At 44.3% G+C, this 16318-nt stretch overlaps 1 protein-coding gene across 1 annotated transcript in view; it reads right to left on the reverse strand.

The window, feature by feature from the left end:
* Positions 1-16318, reverse strand: part of usp34 (ubiquitin specific peptidase 34) — a 52703-nt gene that overhangs the window by 16972 nt on the left and 19413 nt on the right. The window contains exons 5-19 of the mRNA XM_008284976.1: positions 14506-14655; positions 14220-14287; positions 10306-10498; positions 9467-9528; positions 9082-9163; positions 8828-8920; positions 7510-7635; positions 7270-7399; positions 5484-5614; positions 4256-4971; positions 3392-3606; positions 2578-2696; positions 2094-2221; positions 1695-1784; positions 632-727 (exon numbers count right to left, since the gene is read on the reverse strand). Coding sequence (XP_008283198.1) covers positions 632-727; positions 1695-1784; positions 2094-2221; positions 2578-2696; positions 3392-3606; positions 4256-4971; positions 5484-5614; positions 7270-7399; positions 7510-7635; positions 8828-8920; positions 9082-9163; positions 9467-9528; positions 10306-10498; positions 14220-14287; positions 14506-14655 — 2399 coding nt within the window. The remainder of the gene's footprint in view (positions 1-631; positions 728-1694; positions 1785-2093; positions 2222-2577; positions 2697-3391; positions 3607-4255; positions 4972-5483; positions 5615-7269; positions 7400-7509; positions 7636-8827; positions 8921-9081; positions 9164-9466; positions 9529-10305; positions 10499-14219; positions 14288-14505; positions 14656-16318) is intronic.

Raw genomic sequence — 16318 nt, forward strand, 5'->3', positions numbered from 1 at the left:
CTCTAATGCTTCCCTTAATTCTATCAGATTCAGGGTCAAGGTCGGGGCAATGCCACTGTTAGATCCTATCTAGTGGGAGAAAATTGTTCGAGGCCTTAAGTAGATCTCAAACCTATAAATTCCCAGGAGTTTAAACTTAGCTACAGAGAGCCCAGGCTTACCAGAATGGTTAAGGATTCTAAGTCAGGCTGCATTTTATACCAAACAAATGTGAAAATAGTCGACTGGAGTTGCTTCTTCTCATAGGCAAGACATTTATTTTAATGATTTGAACTGTGAGCCTTGAGAGCAACGGAAAGAAAAGCGACTTTGGATGAAGGCTGGAATATCATCCACATGTGACAAAGGAATGCCAGGAGGCTGCTGGATGAAGTCACTGTGTGCGATTTCATTTCTGATTTTAAAACAAAGACAGCATGTTTTAAAGAAGGTTTTGATTATGACAAGGACAGAACTGACAGAATGAGACACAGGACCAAAACTCCAGAATGTTTGCATACGACTGGTTTGTGTGAGTTAAAAATAACGACAAACAAACATATTATTATATGTTTTCAGCAGATATATTTTGGGACAGCACTGTGTTATGTGACTATTCTCTGTGACTGTTGTGAGAGGTCGACAGACTCACAGTGCAAACTTGTGCCGGTGTTCTCGCACTTCTTGGATGTAGTGTTGCAGGTTGTCAAAGAACAGTTTCATCATGTGCAGCTCCTTCTCGGCCCACCTGAAAGAACCAACAACCACATCAGGAGCATGAGGCAAAATCCATTTTCCTTCCTTCCTCCCATCCATCCATTCATAAATCCATCCATCCATCCTCTTCCGCTTATCCGAGCTCTTCCTGGAGGATCCCGAGGCGTTCCCAGGCCCACTGAGAGATATAATCCCTCCAGCGGGTTCTGGGTCTGCCCGGGGTTTCCTCCCAGGAGTGTTCGGAAGACCTCCAGAGGAAGCCTCCCTGGAGGCATCTGAATCAGGTGTCCATACCACCTTAACTGACTCCTTTCGACGTGAAGGAGCAGCGGCTCTACTCCAAACTCCCTACGGATGTCTGAGCTCCTCACCCTGTCTCTAAGGCTGAGCCCAGCCACCCCGTGGAGGAAGCTCATTTCGGCTGCTTGTATCCATGATCTCGTTCTTTCGGTCACGAGCTTTGGGTCGTGAGGGTTGGGATGTCGATGGACTGGTACATCGAGAGCTTCGCCTTGCGGCTCAGCTCTCTCTTCACCACAATGGTCCAGTACAGCGCCCGCATTACTGCTGATGCCTCACCGAGCCGCCTGTCCACCTCGTGCTCCATTTTCCCATCACTCGTGAACAAGATCCCAAGATACTTTAACTCCCTCGCTTGAAGAAGTATCAGAAGTATTCAGTAATTTCCCAGACTGGGATAAATAAAGTATTTTTCTATTCTATTCTAAGAGCAAAGTAAAAATACTCTAGTAGAGGTAAAACTCCTGAATGAAAATTCTGTCTCAAGTTAAAGTGCCTGAGTGCTAGCTGGAAAAAAATAGTCAAAGCACAAAAGGGAAAGTGAAGATTTGGTCCCTCTGACTGATATATGAAGCATCCGTGTGTCAGCAGCAGGTACTGTAGGTACTGAGGGCCAGTCATGGAAGATAAAAGAAGTAAAAACAAAGTTCTGACACACAAATTTGCAGTTTTTGAACTTGTTGTCCAATCTTACTTACATTGTAATCCAATGTGTGTCGTAGCTGGAGCCAAACTGCTGAAAAGTGCCGAAAAGCTTGGGTAGTAGACGCAAGGAAACCACAACGGACCTGCGGGAAAACAAAGAGTCACAATGTTCACAGAGTCTGAGTGTAAGAGTGAAAGTGTTCAGTGTGAGGAGTAGTTTATGAAAAATAAGTAACTCTCATCCTTCTCTCAATCATTACTGTTGATTCACTTTTTCTTCTGACTTTCTTGCTCACAGTTCCATTCAGTTCCAAGAGCTAAATTTGATGATCAGGTTTTATTTTTCTTTACTTCTTAACGATCAAACTTTGCGCGACAACTTTAAAAAAAATTATCCCAACAGAAAGCCCAAGCGAAGAACAGACTTGATGCGCTGGTACGGTCGATCTTACCGATGATGGGCCAGGTTGTCGAGGCAACCCTCGATGAAGCGCATTCGGATCTGTCTGTCGGTGAACCAGCAGACCAGCGAACACAGCAGCTTCTCTGCCTCATTGATCAGACCCTCAGACAGATGAATCTACACACACACAACACAGAATAAAAACCACAGAGATTAACCAGAAAGCGCTGGACGAAGAACGTTGCAGCTTAAACTTGTGCATATTCAGCTCTGATCAGCTGAACAATATCTAGGTCTGTTTCTATTGAAGCATTAGTTAAAAACAAACGTTAAAAACAAACATTATCACCTCTGGTCATCAGAGATCAGCAAACTAAATGTTCAGAGTGTGCAGAATGTGAACAAAACAAAACAAGTCATTTATCTAACCTTATGTTTATCCTATTATTGTAAGTGTGGAGTGCTGCAGTTGGTATTATCTGAAGCTCTGTGAAGCAGTCCATATGTACGTGAATAAAGAACTGAACTCGTACCGCGTCTTCATCCTGCACCAGGTCCCACAGCAGCGTGTTGCCCTTTTTACAAACATTATCCAGGTTGATGTCGGTGACGGCGTGGCTGCTGGAGTACTGATGTTTATGAACAGCTGGACCTGCAGAGATGTGGAGCATTCAGAACATCACCTTCACAGATTCTTTAGTACATGAGTTCTCAATTTTCTTTCCACCAAGGACCCCTTACAAGACAGAGAATATCCTGGGGACCATGTCATGCATGTATTATTGGTGAGGCCTATTTTTTTCCCCACAGTGTCAGTTATGTGAAAAAGCAACATAAGAGAAGTGTATTTGAAAGGTATTCAATGTTTGCATCATCTCAACACAGAACAGGCATAAAACAATCCAAGTGGTAACTGTTCAATTAGCTGCATATAACACTGGACCTCTGAAATGTCAAAAGACACACCTGGACATGATGGGCTTGCATCTCCCACCACCTTTTTGGTACAGAATGGTATCATCTAATCTTGCTTGCTGGTAAATAGTTGTCTCAATTTAAATACCACATTTTGTAGTGATGGAAAGATCAAAAACGATGATGTAAACAAAATCATTTAATGAGAAAACGTGTAAATTTGGTCACCAGTATGTTTAGGTTTAACGTCTCACTGGCTGAACGTCTACGATCGACAGACACCCTGACAGTTTGCCATCCCTCATGTGAGAATCACTGCTTCAGTAAGTTGGAGCTTATATTTGCTATCTGGGATTTAACCCCAAACCAGTCTCCTATTGTTCAAAATGACCTGATGACTCTGACCCTTCCAGGGTCTTGACTGTGGCTTACCTTGCACCAGGTGCTCATGGTAGATGGAGGCCAAGTTGGGGAGGTGCTGCTGGAGGTGGGAGCTGAGTTCAGCGTGGGAGTTGATCTGGACCAGCTCCTCTTCGCAGCCCGACTCCTCGCCGTCAAAGTCGGCCATGTTCTTCTCTGACTTGGCGCTGACCTGGGAGCTGCTGCAGCTGACGTCATCAGCACTCAGCATGTCCTCGACCATGGGACTGACGGAGGTTTGAAGAGCAAGAAGCACATTTATTAAACATCTAAAAACATACGCATGACAACGTGTATCTACGCAGAGCAGCATGAGTTGGTTGGATGAATTTAGTCAGCCAAATCCTTCTTGATCCTCAAGTTATTACTTAGTTATGTCTTTGTAGGAGAATAATGACTGTGTCTGCTTCATGTTGACCTGAAACATAGAATTTACAAATGTGTGTTATGGGTGTTTTTGGGTGCACACTGGGGACATAAACACTTTGCACCATGTTTTCTGTGACCAAGCTTACCAAGCAAGGTGGCAAGACAAACTCAAGAAGTGAGTACAACTTCCTCGGCAATCACACGTTGCAGGTAGCGTCCCTGTTTGAGCGGACATCTCACGTCGCCCCTGCGACTCGCAAGACAGACTTGCGCCTTTCTAATGCCTTTCTGACAAAGCCCCTGCAACCTCTCCTCCACCTCAATGACCTCCAAAACCTCCACGGCACCCAAAAATTTGCAGAGGACCTACGATCCCAAAAGTCGTGCGTCCAGTTGTGACCGAGGCTTTAGAGTGGCAGGAACGCTACTGGCTGGTGCTTTAGACTTGCATGCTAACCTATGTAGCTAACAAATGATCAGTACCAGTGAGAACAGCTGCAGTCTTACCCTTCATGATGATGGTGGTGATGATGGTGATGGTGGTGATGCTGGGGGCCGATAAAACGACGGCAGTTGAAGAGCTCGCTGCCCATGGCCTCTCCAAGGAAGTCCCCAGGCCGTGGCAGACAAGGAGGCTCCTGAGGCCCCTGGACCATCTGGGATGGACTGATGTCTGGTGGCTGTTGTTGGGACTCTGTGCCCTCGGGCCGAGCAGACGACGATGCAGAGCACGCGTCCAACATCCTCATACGACCCTCTAAAGATGCTGACGCCGCAGTGACCATGACACCAGAAGTCTCTGGGTTGAAGGGGAGAACCTTGGGTTTGGCTCCTCCTGTGCCACTGGGCCCCGCCCCCTGACTCGGTCCCTCACCAAGAGCCTCCCCTGCTTTCCTCTTCCTGGACTCAGTTTGCTCCCGGGGCTCCTTCTGCTGACCGCCATCAGCCGCTGACCGGTTCCCCTCGTCTTCATCCTCGTCGTCGTCGTCATCATCCTCTTCGTCGTCTTCCTCTTCATCGTCCTCCTCCTCCTCCTTCAAGGCCTCGCTGTCTGCCATGTCGTCAGAATGCATTTCGCTGCCTGGGCTCCCGGCTGATTGGCTGGCCCGGCTGGAGGCGGCCTCGTTGCTGGAGGCCTCGCTCCGACCACTGCTGCTGCCCGGCCCACTGCTGCCTTCCTCGACGCTGTTCGCCGTCTCATCTGAGCTGCCCTGCATCGACTCCTGAGGAAACAACAGAAGCCCTTTCAGACCTGGAAACTTTCTGCCTTCAATAAGGGGCGGCTTTGTGTCATCTAGACACGGGACCTTACATCAATCCCATTACGCTGCCTGGTCATCTCGTCCTTGACATGGAGGGAGAGCAGTTCTCTGAGCTTGGCAAAAGTTTCCAAAATATTTTCACTTGTAGTCCAGAACAGTGTTTCTGTCTGACTGTATTCATTTAGACGTGCTCCTTGTTGAAAGTGTTACTGGTAAGGTTGCTACTACAAGCGACTTCATGTTTTTAGTGGCTGCACAATGCCAGCTCGTATGTTTTCTCAAACGCCAGTTGCCTGCTTTTAAAAAAATCTTCAGTTTTTAATTGAGCTTTAAGAAAAAGTGTTGAATAATCAGTTGAACGTTCTGAGGTTATACCTTCTGAAGTCTCAAATGTGTTTTTTAATCTCACATACTTAGGACCAGTTTTTAGCGGCTAATCGTTTCATTTTTTCAGCGTTTCAGGTTGTATGTACCTCTGTATCAGACAGCCTCTGCTGGCTCCTCTTGCTGCCAGTCATCATCTGATCGTCCATCTCCATGTCGCTGCCTCCACTGTGCTGAGTGTCGCTGTTATCGCTGCTGTCCGGACTGGCGGCCGGCGAACCTGAGACCACACAGGATGACGGACTAAGAACAATCTCAAACACTGGGATTACGTGGCCATCAGCAGACACATTAACATGCACACATTACATCAAAGGTTGGATGTCTTTAGATTTAAGTGAATGAACTGAGTGAGGTACCTTCTGAGTACATTTACTACTATTAACCCTCAGAGGTTGTGATATAATCATATGACATGTTCGAGACGTCACGACAGAAAAACTAGTGCATGTTCTCTCAAAAGCACAGACTTCAAAGTCTCTCCCAGTTTTTGTTTCATGTCGATAGACCACGTCAAACTGGAGATATGAGGTTATGAACATGCAAGAAAAAAAGGTGTGTAAAATATAAGCATATGAAACACGCGCTGCAGGCGTTTCTTTCAAAATCTCCATCATTTTTTTGCAATCGATTTTTTGTGACGGACAAAACGAAAGTGAGAAATTCCCTGGAAGGTCCTGTAACGTGGCTGTCGGACTCATTCTGGACAGAAACTGTTTTCAGGAGTGGCACAGATAAAAACAGAAAGAAAGCCACACCTGCTTCGTATATAGTTGTATATATTTGTATTTAATTGATTTTATATCAAATGTACCTTTTCAAATTCACATCTGCAACCTATGGCTACATTTTCAACTTTCAAAATGCTTCGTTAAGCATGTTTGTGGTTTTTATTGTCATAAATAAAACATTTCTTCAAATCGGATTTTGTATTTTTTCTGTTTTTTGGAGGCCAAAATGTTAATATAGTTGGTCAAAGTGAAAAAATAACAGTCAGATCATATCGGTGATGTTGTGCTGGACAAAAAAAAAGACACCAAACACGGGCACGATGAACATGTTTCTATGTGGTATACAAAGAGAAAACTAAAAGTATGCAAAAAGGCCAAAACTGGCCTCTAAGGGTTAAGCTGCTGAACTTACAGCAGGCGTCACGATGCAAAAAAATCTTCACTAACTTTTGAGCATATTCAAGTAGGGAAAAACCAGACTTGTGCATCTCCTTTCGGCTCCGTTTTCAGGGTTTAGAAAATTTAGCCATGATGGGAGAGTTCAGTCGATCACAGATGTTTTCAGCCAGAGCAGGCGAGACAGTATAAAGAAGAGAAGAGCTGAGGGTCTGAATCACTTAGGAGTGAAACGCAATGAATCCTTCTTTTAAGCCGTAAGCAATCCATGCAACAGTTAGTCGATTCATCAGCAAGTTAAAACAAAAAAATGATTGCCAACTATTCTGACAATCATTTTAGTAATTTTATCAAACAAAAAGCTTCTCAAACGTGAGGATATGATGCTTTGTCTTTATAGTATCTGACAGTAAAGTGAATTTTGGACAGGATGTGCAGCATTTCTCACTATTTTCTAACATTTTATATACACAAAGAATGACTAATAATTTGGAAAATAATAAGATTATTCCTCAGTATAGATACTCACAATTCAGTGATACTGTTATTACAACTTCTGGTAAACAGCTCCATCTTTCTAACCACAGACCTTCAAGTTTTACCCGAGTCATCTAAAATGTCTCTAAACCGAAGCTTCGACACTCAAATGGTGTCAGTCGAGTGATTTTCCCAGATCAAGCTCAAGAGCCTCAGGCAATATTATAAAACCGATTTGCTTGGCTTCACACAGAGACGGGTCCAGCCTGACCTTTCTTGTTTCCCATTGGGATGTTGGTGTTCAGCAGAGAAGCGAAGGAGCTTTGTTTGGAGAGCTGGGCCTTGGCTGCCAGGGCGTTATTCCACAGAGCCTTGATCAGCATGGAGGCCAGGTACAGTGTCTAAGGAAGAGGCAGGCACATGAAACGTATCATCATAGAAAACCACAGCAGCAATCTGGTGATATTCAGAGTGTTTTTGGGTTTATCTTTCCGGCTGCGTGTTTTCGTACCTGCTCGGTGTGGGCGCTGGGATGCAGACCTGACACCAGGTTGAGGACGTGGCGGAGAGGCACTGGGTCCAGGTTTTTAATGAGCGAAGGGAAAAGGTCGTGGATGTAGCGGCTGCAATGTTTCAGCTAAAACATGCGACAAATAAAAGTGTTAAAACAGAAGACGCTGTCATCACCAAACACTGAAGTCATCAAAGCTGACATGAATGAAATGGAAGTACAGTCATGACTCGATGATCTGACACTAAATGTAAAACCTTCTTTTATGTCGGATAGCAAGGCTGTCGGATTGTCAAGACGAAGGTCGAGATACAAGGAGGGCTTGATGCTGGAAGGCTCATTTGTTGTTAATATTCATTGTTCATAGTTGTTATAATAACTAGTGTTGTTAGAACACTACGCATCGCTGGATTTCAGCCTGACAGACCGGTGCGCTTGTGCACGCGCCATCGGTTGACATCAACGGCAAATACATTCAGACAGCAGCTGAAGAGGCCCAAATCAGATTATTTTTTTTTTTCTCCTATGCGACCTGTATCTGGGAGCGCGTCGACGGGGTGGAAGTGTCCAGAACACACAGGCAGTACTTGGCTGCTGATGCTAGTTTAGTTAGCGCTCACACTTCTGTTTCCTCCATCGGTGGCGGTGGGGGAGTGGCAGATACGCTCCACCGTTACCATCCATGTTTACTTCCATAAACACTGAGCACGCTCGCTGCGTGTGACGTCGTCGTGTCCTCTTCTGCGCATGCGGGACACTTTTGGCTCGTATGAAGTTCACACAGCAGATCACATACAAGTCGCATTTAACTGGAAACGTGAACAAACTCACAATAAAAAAAAAACGGATTTCACAAAGAAATCCTCATTGAGCATCAAGTCCTGCAGTGTGAACGTAGCCAATCTGTGGGATTGTTCAGTCAGATAATACGCCGTCATCCTGATTGGTGACATTAAATGTCATGTCGGAGTCAGAATCCAAGGCTGTCGCTATGTTAAGGCTGTTTTTATGGGTTCTGTTTGTTTTTCCCTAAAACCTGTCGGATAGCAGGTTTAGGATGGTAAAGGGTCGGATTATCGAGTCACGACTATAATGTATAATTATTTCTTGAGGAGCAGTGGCCATATCTGCAATCTCCATCTTTAATTTTTGTTTCAGGTGCGTTTGTCACAGCTCGATCTATATTATCTACCAATATGTGTTAGAGAGGCAAAACTGCTGCTTCACGTCTCATCACACTGACGGTGCTAATCTTTAATACTATAGGCCGCAAACAGGCTAATGAAGTGGAGTAAAGCTGTGTGTGGTCTTCTCTTACCTGAGCTGCAGCCCAGATACAGTCCACATGCTGCGTGCTGAGTCGGCCTTCTGCAGCCAAGAAGTTCAAGATCACTTGGCACTGTTTAATGATCTGGAAAACACACACACACACACACACACACACACACACTTAGGATATGCAGCACTGGGAGAACACATATTGACCTCCAGTCTCTGGTGTAGCATTGTTTAATCGAAGGAAGCAAAAGGGCCACTTTACATTGCATCCGTTTCCCACAACAAATGTCTCACCTCAATGTGCAAATTCGGTCCGAATATGTGTTCAACCACGTTGTTGTGGATCAGCCAGTCAGCTAGTTCCTTTGCTATGGACCTGAAAGGATGAAGCAACATCACAGTGATATTAAGAAACAACCAGTGAAGTAATACACAAGTTAACAAGAACTCGACACACAGAGGAGGATGGATGTCTTTAAACAAACAGGCATAAAAAGAGATAAAGTGTTATTTCCTTCTTCCTTCAGTGCTTTATTACTGTCCACTCACATGTGTTGCAACATGACTGTATGATTGGTACAAAATCAAATCTTTTACATGCCCCATCTAAGAATCGGGTTAACAGCACCTTCACGTGCATCTTCGTGCTCAGGAATCCGATTCCTTTCGACTAACTTACGTTTCTGTATCGGACACCAGGGACTCGTTGTTGCAGACGTCGTTGAAGGTGTGGAGCTGATTCTGAGGAAACACAGACACACGTTTCATGATGAGTGTAGTAACACAATGCAGGTTATTTCCCATCAGTGGCACACCGAGGCATAAAAGAAAGCTGCTGGCAAACAAACTGGCTCCTGAGGATCATAGGACAGGTTGAGTTGGAAGGACAGCGACTGAACCGGTGATGGACATAAGCAGTACATCTTGGACGTATCTGATTTCAGAACACATTACTTTACTACTTTTAAAGCAATTTTTACTCACTGCAGCCACCTAGCAGCGTCTACCGCAGCCTGCACTGTGAGACGTTCAGGGAACATCAGTAAATTCTACTGTCTAACGTCAGGTGGGAGGTGAAACCAGCTGAGAAAGATACCAGTGAAAAACTTGGTCTGAAGCCCTGAGATGATCCATGCTCGTGATTTTCGAAACATGACATTTCCTCTGGTGCCACATCCAGGAGAAACGTGTGAGCTTTGTGCAACTCGGTGTAAAATTGGGCAAACACCAGAGATGACTCCATTTTTCAGTTTCTTTTGTTTCCTGAAAACTCTACAGTTGAGCACTGAGGAACATTTTGGTTAAAATCTAAAGAGCATTTGTTTAACTCCTACCAAATAAAACACAAAGTAAATTCAAACACTTGGCAGAGAAAGGCACACTGGAACAGAATTAAAGAATACACAGCTGTTGGTGACTTAAACATTACAAATGCTGCTGTGATGAGTCCTGTCTGGACTCAGGGTTACCGTCATCTGCTCTGACACTGAGTCCATTCATGTTTGGAGCGTGACTCACTGTGATTTGGCTGAGTCCGGCCAACCTCATGGTGAGAGTGGGGGACATGAAGTATTTGAAGGCGAGGTCCAGGCTCTCCTTGTCGAAGCACAGCGCGCTGTCCAGCGGCTCCTTCACCGTGCTCCACATCAGGTCGGCCATGTTGCGTGCTGCGCTCTGCCGCAGCTCCTGGTCTGAGAGCTTACACAGATACCTGCAGGCAGCAACCAACATTTACAAAAGTTGTACATCACATTCAACATTCATAGAAATAACTTCAACTCTACAGTCTTTTCATTTTAAGATGAACAGAAAACGCACAATTTCATCAATAATTTTACAACCAGGCAGCATCATGACTGAGCTCGTTACAAAAACACATTCGGTTCAAATACTTCAATTAAAGACACCGGTTTAGATTACTAATGAAGCCACAACCATGAGCTTCATTCTACACAATTAAAGACTTTCGACGATAAAACTGATGCAGAAAAGGCTCAAATTCACAATATAATGTTTAGAAAAATTCACCAAAATGCAAGAAGTTACTGCTATGATGCTCAAATTTCTGAAGACAGCAGCTTAATGTTTGTATTAAATCACTGCAAAAAGCAACGTCTTCTACGAGCTGCTAAACTACGCCAACATGTCTGTGGACTATTAGCTGGTTAGTAAAAAAAAAACTACAGCATCATGTTTTTCACTCTTGATTCGTCACATTTACCGCCAAACTAAAGGAGTAGTTGTCAATCCAAAACTCTGCCACTCTCTTTAGATCCTCAAAATTTACTACCAACCCTTCTGACAGGATAAAAGACGAGTGTTGACATCACCGAAAAGTCTAAAAACTCTGCCAGAATCAAGCTCTCATCCGTATTTCAAACACTAATGTTCAGAAGCTTATATTTATACGTACACTCATGTTCATATACTTGAGATTACACTGGTTTTTCAGATGTGCGTAGGCGTACGCTGAGATATGTGCTGCTGACTCATCCACTCTGCACCGTGGGATAGTCGGGGTCGTGGTTTTTAGATCTTTTCTGCTGAGCCAGGAAACACTTGCTGCTAAAGGGGTTTGTGTTTTGCTGATTAAAAAGAGACGTTAAAAGATGAAAGCTACCAATATGTGATGATAACAAGTTTCCCAAACCTGTTTTGATGCTAATGCAGCTGCATACAGAATAGAAACGAGCAGGCAGGAAGGTGACAGACAGTGTGGTGAACAGTAACTCAGCGGCACTACGGTCCATTTCCATTGACTGCTAGTCAACATTTTAAATCCAATAAATACATCTGCGTTGTTTGCATGGGCTCCTTACTGACACATTCCTCCAGAAGTTTACCTTGATCGGCCTTACTGCTACACGGTGCTACATAAGCGAAGTAAAAGCAGAGCTTAAAGCCACACTTCATAAGAATATACAGCAGACATATACTGTAGCACCATCAGTTGGTATGTGCACCCATCACCTCAAAACTGAAGCTGCACTCAGGCACAGTGGTCCAGCATTAAACAAGCTGATGTTCAGCAGGTACAGGTTTACCATCCTCACCACGTGAGTTTCCCATGCATAGCATTTTCTGATTAGTACTAAATACAAAGTTAAGGAAGTGGAAAATGGCATTACTTTTGCTGAGATTTAACTGCAAACCAAAGTTACTGAAAAAAAATTATTCTTGGTGATAATCCACCTAAAGCAGGGATCTCCAGCTCCGGTCCTCGTGAGCTACTGTCCTGCAGGTTTTAGATGTTTCCGTACTGCAGCACACCTGCCTCACAGCAATGGATCATTAACAGACTTGTGTAGAACTTGACAACAAGCTGTTGGAGATCCATTAATGTGAGTCAGGTATGCTGCAGTACGGAAAAAACCTGCAGGACAGTAGCTCACGAGGACCGGAGTTGGAGATCCCTGCTGTAGAGAGAGATCCAGTTTTCCTGCAGACCTCTTTAACTACAATATGCTGAAAGGTTAGAATGTCATGTTTGTCCAGTAATGCCAAAAAAGTGCTGCTTACCCCAGGTTTAAGTGATCACAATAAATAAACCAAAAGTCAGGGGAATTCATCCAAGATTTGTTGAGAAGTTATACACAAAACCCTAAACGTGGAACTGATGAAGCCATTAAATGCCTGACTGAATGAATGTCTGCTAAGATTTATACTCCTTTTATTTTTCTTGTCTTGCTGTCATTGCTCAGACAGTTTCTGATATAAACCTGCTCATTTTAGAGGATATTTTGAAAAACATGGCGGCTTGTTTCCTCTGCCTTGAAGGTTTGGCTGAGTTTCAAAGCACCCTGAGCTCTTGTGATCTGAAGCTTGCTGAGTTTATAGCTTTCTGTGTTTGGAAAGCTTGCACTTTCAAAGCCTCAGCATTTCTTTGCATGTTGCATGTTGTTTTCTGTCAATGAGTGGATGCTGATAAAGGTAACCGCGCTACTCTGTGCAACACGTGACTGGTCTGAGCTGCCCTTTAGAGCCTTGGCTCGATGGTACTGAAAGAGTCTTTTCCTCCTCAGTTAAGTCCTGACATCAGAGCTACAGAGGCAAAGCAGTAAATACGGTGAATGTCATTTGAATGACTATTTGCATTACAATCATTATTTTATTCAGCGTCCCTGCCGAGTGAGGCTGAAGTAGCTCGCCTGTGTCACATGACCAGGCCCGCCAGTCTCCTCTGTGGTCACGTGACAAGAGGGTGACTGGAGGCCCGGCAACTGTTGCTATGGTGACAGAGGCTCTTCCTAGCAACAAACGTGTGGCACTTTGGTATTTGGGGGAGCGAGCGCACGAGACGGAGAAGGTGCGCTGACTGAGTGAGAGAGAGACGAGCGGAGGGAGAGAGCTCTGAGGCGCAATCGTCCACGTCTGGCTTCTTCACGCAGAATTAGAGCAAACCTCGGATTCATCTCATCCAACAGCATTTGAGGCTACGATATTAGAAAGCGCAGATAAACATTAGGAGGGTTCCTGATGGGTTTGTTCCATTTTGAATCTAAACGCTTTGACTTGAGAAGATGCTGGATGCTGTGCTGACAGAGAAGCTCGACAAAATGGCAGTTAATCGATCAGAACACGCGGAAGAAGCGGGGAAAAAAAAAATCAATGTTTTCTTTTTGTCGCCGACAGCTGAACAGAGCATCCATGACATCAGAGGCTGCTGAGTTTCTCGTCTTAGTTTGCCTGAGTAATCAATTTCAATAACCGCCCTCTGTGTGTTTAAAGGTTACGTCGTCCCGCGGATCGCTCTGTGCGACTGCGTACGTCTCATCTGTTGTGTGAATATCAGCGAGAGTTTGTTTGTTTGGGGTTTTGTTTTTTCATTTCGTAACACAGCATTTTGGGGAAATCATCCAAAAACGTGCTAATCAAATTCCTACTTAAAGCAAACTGTTATCTCTATAAAGAAATAATCTACTTCCAGGGAAATATACAAAAAAAATGTTGATGGACAGGCAGGGTGGGTGGAGTTTTAGAGGGGAACTTAATTTTAAAAAACTCAAGGTCAGAATGAATCTGAAAGCATAGCGGTCTGTGGGTCGAGTTTGTGGAATCAGTTCAATCAAGTGAATCAGTTCAAAAAGTTGTTCAGAAACATGTTTATAAAAAGATATAGGGGACGAAGCGAAGTCATTTTGGGAGGGGATATTATATTGACTGTAAAGGGAGAGGTGGTTATAAAGAACAGGACTAAACAGGAAGTGGCTCGCAACTAGGTTGCACGTGCTCCAATCTGCCCCAAACTCAACACACCGGATCAGAATCCCGCCCAGAGCACATTTGCGCCACAACCGGACGTGCGCGAAGGCCGACAATCATACAGCGAGGACCCGTCCATCACCGCTTGAATTTAATATTATTTTTTATTCATATATATTGTTATTTTCTTTACTTTTAATACGTTCGAAATAAAGAATGAGTGAACTCACCGTATCACGTAGGTGCGGAACGGTATGATGTGCTGCATGACTGCGGGAATGTGCAACCATATTCGGATCTGTGGACAGAGCAAAAAAGAAAGTGTGTGAGTGCAAAAACATCAAATTTGGACAAAATGCTGCGTCTGAAAACAAACACTGGATCTGGTTAGTTTGTTACGCAACACAATTTATCATCGACACAAGTCTCCGAAACGATCCCAAAGTTGACCTGTGGCTTTAAAAACAACAGCAGCGCCACTGACGCTGTGATCACTGTTTGGCCGGCGACACTCACGTTGGAGACGATGGTGATGAAGGCGTGGGCGATGGGGAAGGGGAGGCTCTCTGGAGTGCCCGACTCGAAGCAGTCCTTCATCAGGGAGAGGCCGTGCTTCCCGCAGAACAGACAGACGTAGCGCAGCAGATGCAGGGGCACCTCCACATCCTGGCCAACGGGGCAGACAATCAGACTGTTAAAACCATCTCGTCATTTTCTTCTTTTTTTCCCAAAAGTGAAAGCTCTCTCTGAGTTCTTCTCCTCATTTACTGTTACTCCAACAGGATGCACAGGAATACTGACAGTGAAAATAACCCATAATGACTAGCTTTTAGGCATTTAGGCTAAAAGCAGGGGCAATAAAGGCAAAGTGAGTTATCTGTGCAGTATTTTAAGCATTAAGGGGACATGTGAGACTTACATAAACTTGGGTATAACGTGACCTTTTAGCTTCCTTCCGACTTAAACAACATGACTGTGTGGGAAAAATGTGCCGCAATTCCAGATCTGATGCACTCGGCAATAAATTCTGAACTTGTTTTGACTTGACTGAATCTGAGAAATCTGAGTATTTATGTGTATAAATCAGAGTAGTCTTGCCTCAGTACTGAAACTGTGAAAGCTGGCAGTTTGTTCTCAGTAGTCCGGCTCAATAGTTTTTACTCTCCAGTTTCATACAGCCTGTTCTTTATTCCGTGCCAAACCCTCTGCCCCTGAGCTTAATGAAAACTTTATTGTGGTGGGAAGGTGAACGCCGTCCAACAGACAGATTATCCTGGGACACATTACTGCTCTCGGGGGGACGGTAACTTCATCTGCAGGAAACCAAATTCGCAGCCGAAGACACCAGCCTGTACTGTAAAGTCAAGTTCCCCGCGCAGCTTTTGTTCCTTGTTGACGGGACAGAACCGTCGACAAAAGACCGTCTACAATGAGCCCATTCCACCTAGTTTAATCCAGAGTACTGTGTTTGTTTTCAAAACATCGGTTCTGATCCTTTACAATGTTCATTTCAGAAAACAAAGGGCTGCAACAGGAGCAGTGAAACTCGCGGACTTTATGAGGCTCAGCACACTATAATAACGTAGGCGTTGACAAAACAAGCAAGAAGGGGCAGGAAATGTGGACAATACTTAACTAAACAGAGAATTGTCCTCAGTCTGAAAACAGAATAGAAATACTTTATCTATCCCAGACCTGGGACATTATTTCGATACAGCAGCAAAAAGAGAAAACACCAAACCAACATACCGACAATAAACACAGGTCCCAAAACGATGATATCTGGTTTTTCTGACTCATAACTGAACACATGAACTCTCGTATTCCAAGGACACGAATGCCGGAGCTGGACTGGATTCCTGCATTCCACCTTGAGGGGAGTCATTCTTAAGTTTTAGGTACTTTTTTAACTGACTTGTTGGGCTTTTAAAATGAAAGTTAGTTGAGGAATTCCCCCTTTTTTTTTTGGCGAGGCTAAAAATTTTACATGTAAACCTACACCAGTCATACATTCTGGGAACAAATTCGATGTTACGTTTGAGTTTATTCACACCAAATGGTAAAACCAACACGGTTTGTGAATCAGCTATGAGCTCTGGAGGATTTTCCCTCCCATACGAAGCCAATTTACGCATCAATATTAGAAACAAAAGTCAGCTGAGTCTACAGGACAAATGATTTCAGGCTGAGTCGTCCTGCACAACAGAGCCGACGAACAAAACTGGAAACCTCATCTCAGACCGTGTTTATATTTGGATGCTCAGTCGCCTGGGAATCAGGTTTCACAGGTCAGATCGGAGATAACCTCTCAGATCGAGAGACAATAAGA

This window comes from Stegastes partitus, unplaced genomic scaffold, assembly GCF_000690725.1.
Source record: "Stegastes partitus isolate 25-593 unplaced genomic scaffold, Stegastes_partitus-1.0.2 Scaffold382, whole genome shotgun sequence".
Classification (NCBI taxonomy): Eukaryota; Metazoa; Chordata; class Actinopteri; family Pomacentridae; genus Stegastes; species Stegastes partitus.